An 871-nucleotide genomic window follows, 5' to 3' on the forward strand; every position below is an offset into this window, starting at 1 on the left:
TTAAAGTCTTCCAAAGTTCTTAACAGTGATTCAGTTTTAAAGTCATTGGCATTCATTGGCCTGTGTTTTTGTCTCATAGCTTCTTCCCACAGACGGAATGATAAGAAAGCACTCGCATGTCAAGATTGGCAGGTATCACCAGGTACTGTCTTCATAGAGTATGATTAGTTGTCTTGCTACTTGTGTCATTCTTTCCATTTTCATAACAGTTGTGTTATATGTATGTATATATAGAGAGAGACTTGTTTGTTACAGTTCTGAGCTTATAGTCACATAATTTACATGTTTCTTCATAATTTGATTATAAGCATGTTCGTTTAAAGTATTGGCAATTGTTTGCAATTGCTCTTGCGTTGTGTTTGTCCTGCAGCATCTGACTGAGCAGCTAGAGCTTGACCTGTCTCCTCTGGAGTACATGTTGAAGTGCTTCCCAGAAATCAAAGAGAAAGAGGAGATGAGGAAGATCATTGGACGTTACGGCCTGACAGGGAAGCAGCAGGTATCTGTGTGGTTGTGTTTATTGTGGAAGGCTGTTAACATGAGTCCTGCCAGACAATACAGTGCACTGTATTTTCTGTTTTAACTGTCATATCCCCCTTTTACAGGTCAGTCCCATCAGAAACTTGTCAGATGGCCAGAAGTGTCGGGTGTGTTTCGCCTGGCTTGCATGGCAGAATCCCCACATGCTGTTTCTGGATGAGCCAACTAATCACCTGGACATTGAGACAATTGATGCTCTGGCTGAAGCCATCAATGAGTTTGAGGGAGGAATGATGCTAGTTAGCCACGACTTCAGACTTATTCAGCAGGTATATCTTCAAAGCTAGTAAATATATCAGTTCTTAGATTTGTATGTCTTGTCCTAAAACAG

At 40.9% G+C, this 871-nt stretch overlaps 1 protein-coding gene across 1 annotated transcript; it reads left to right on the forward strand.

The window, feature by feature from the left end:
- Positions 1-79: 79 nt before the first annotated feature.
- On the forward strand, positions 80-809 carry LOC107698268 (ATP-binding cassette sub-family F member 2-like; the record flags this gene model as incomplete). The annotated part of the gene is made up of 3 exons (XM_016499226.1): positions 80-142; positions 371-499; positions 606-809. Coding segments are annotated over 3 exons (396 nt in total), but the record flags the coding sequence as incomplete, so codon positions are not given.
- Positions 810-871: the final 62 nt, after the last annotated feature.

This window comes from Sinocyclocheilus anshuiensis, unplaced genomic scaffold (assembly GCF_001515605.1).
Source record: "Sinocyclocheilus anshuiensis isolate Anshui unplaced genomic scaffold, SAMN03320099.WGS_v1.1 scaffold14589, whole genome shotgun sequence".
Classification (NCBI taxonomy): Eukaryota; Metazoa; Chordata; class Actinopteri; order Cypriniformes; family Cyprinidae; genus Sinocyclocheilus; species Sinocyclocheilus anshuiensis.